This window comes from Phytophthora parasitica, assembly GCF_000247585.1.
Source record: "Phytophthora parasitica INRA-310 unplaced genomic scaffold supercont2.66, whole genome shotgun sequence".
NCBI lineage: Eukaryota > Oomycota > Peronosporomycetes > Peronosporales > Peronosporaceae > Phytophthora > Phytophthora nicotianae.
Window position 1 is genome coordinate 254,145 of NW_008649052.1, and position 1,766 is coordinate 255,910.

General features: G+C 47.7%; 1 protein-coding gene across 1 annotated transcript; it reads left to right on the forward strand.

The window, feature by feature from the left end:
• Nucleotides 1-192: 192 nt before the first annotated feature.
• Nucleotides 193-1,672, forward strand: PPTG_17376 (hypothetical protein; the record flags this gene model as incomplete). The annotated part of the gene is made up of 2 exons (XM_008915023.1): nt 193-1,602; nt 1,667-1,672. The coding sequence occupies 2 exons, from the start codon at nt 193-195 to the stop codon at nt 1,670-1,672; spliced, it is 1,416 nt and encodes a 471-aa protein (XP_008913271.1).
• Nucleotides 1,673-1,766: the final 94 nt, after the last annotated feature.

Here is a 1,766-nt window from a genome sequence, read left to right on the forward strand (position 1 = left end):
GCTAGTGTTTGGGACCTTCCTGCTTCTGATCAAGCCCATCCATTGCAAGAGAAATTTGACTCAATCTACTTTCCAGAGGCCCAGAAACGTATAGTTCAGCAAAAAGATGATGCGCGATCGGAGCCACTCAACATAAACACCGGCGTTTGGAAGTGTGTGAGAGGTACTTACACAGTTGCCTTCGGCTGTTACATGGCAAGTGCATGCCTCACATTACTCCAACCGATCCTGATTAAGGCTATTATCGGGAACATTGAAGGCAAAGTCAACGCCTTTAATATTTCATCCGGGTATGTGTTAGCGGTTCTACTGGGGTTGGTTGCGTTCTGCGGGGCGACAGCTATTAGTGTAGGCCAATTTCTCACTACTCGAGTGTCATGCAATGCGCGTATGATCGTGATAAACACTGCTTACCGGAAACTTCTCCGACTATCGGCTGCAGCACGGCGAAGGATGGATACAGGAGAAATCATCACGCTAATTGGAGTTGACGGTGACCGAGTGATGGAGGCGTACAAAATGGGATTGTGGTGCATTGTCGCACCTCTTATACTAGCCACCGTGAGCGTTCTAATTGGGATTCAAATGGGATTCATCGTTGGTCTCGTAGTAGCGCTAACACTAGTGCTCATTGTGTTCAGTTCTCTGTCCATGGCAAGAAGAATTGGAGCATATCGCCGACATATTTCAAGTATGAGTGCGAATCGAGTGAAGCTCACTAACGAAATTCTCCACGGGATTCGAGTAATCAAACTCTACGGATGGGAAGACATTGCAAACGAAATGATTCGCGATGTCAGAGTGAAGGAGATTGCGTTGTTACGGAAATTCAACAATCTGCGCCTTACAAGCTCGGCGATGATGTTCCTAGCGCCCACTCTACTCAATCTGGTTTGTTTCTCGACGACAATACTACTCGGCAACACATTAGACGTCACCTCGGCATTCTACGTTATGGCGCTTACGACTGCATGTCAAAACGCGTTCAGTGTGTTTGCCGATGCGACAGTTGCATTAGCTGAAGCCATAACCTCGACGAAGCGCTTAACAGAGTTTCTATATGCGGATGAAGTTGTCGACACTAATAAAGAATCGAACACCCCAAAACAACTGCCACTGGTCTCTATAGAAAATGGAGATTTCCAATGGGAGGAGGACGCTGTCATCCCAACACTTTCCAACATCAACCTCATCCTCGATCCTCAGACACTAACGGTTGTAGTTGGAGCCGTGGGGAGTGGCAAGTCCAGCCTCGTCAACGCTATCCTTGGAGAAATAAAACAAGTTCGCGGCGAACGTGTAGTACATGGTAACGTGGTATATGCGAGTCAGCACGCTTGGATCCAGAATGACACAGTGCGCAACAACGTCCTTTTCGGTGAGGACTACGACGCGATTCACTATCGAAAGGTTATTGAGTCGTGCCAGCTTCTACCAAATTTTGAAATGTTGGACCATGGAGACCAAACAGAAATTGGTGAACGTGGTATCAATCTAAGCGGTGGTCAGAAAGCACGAATTGCTCTAGCTCGAGCGTTTTATCGCTCTCGAAACTTTGACTTCGTGGTGTTGGACGACCCTCTCAGCGCACTCGACATCCACGTGGCGAATAGTGTGTTTCTAGATGGAATCGATGGCATTGGGCTGGGGAAAACACGCTTGTTAGTGTTGAACTCACACTACCACTTGCTGCGCTATGCACATCGAGTGTTGGTCATGGTGGATGGACAAATTGCGGGAGATGGCAAATTGGAAGAATTGGAGCA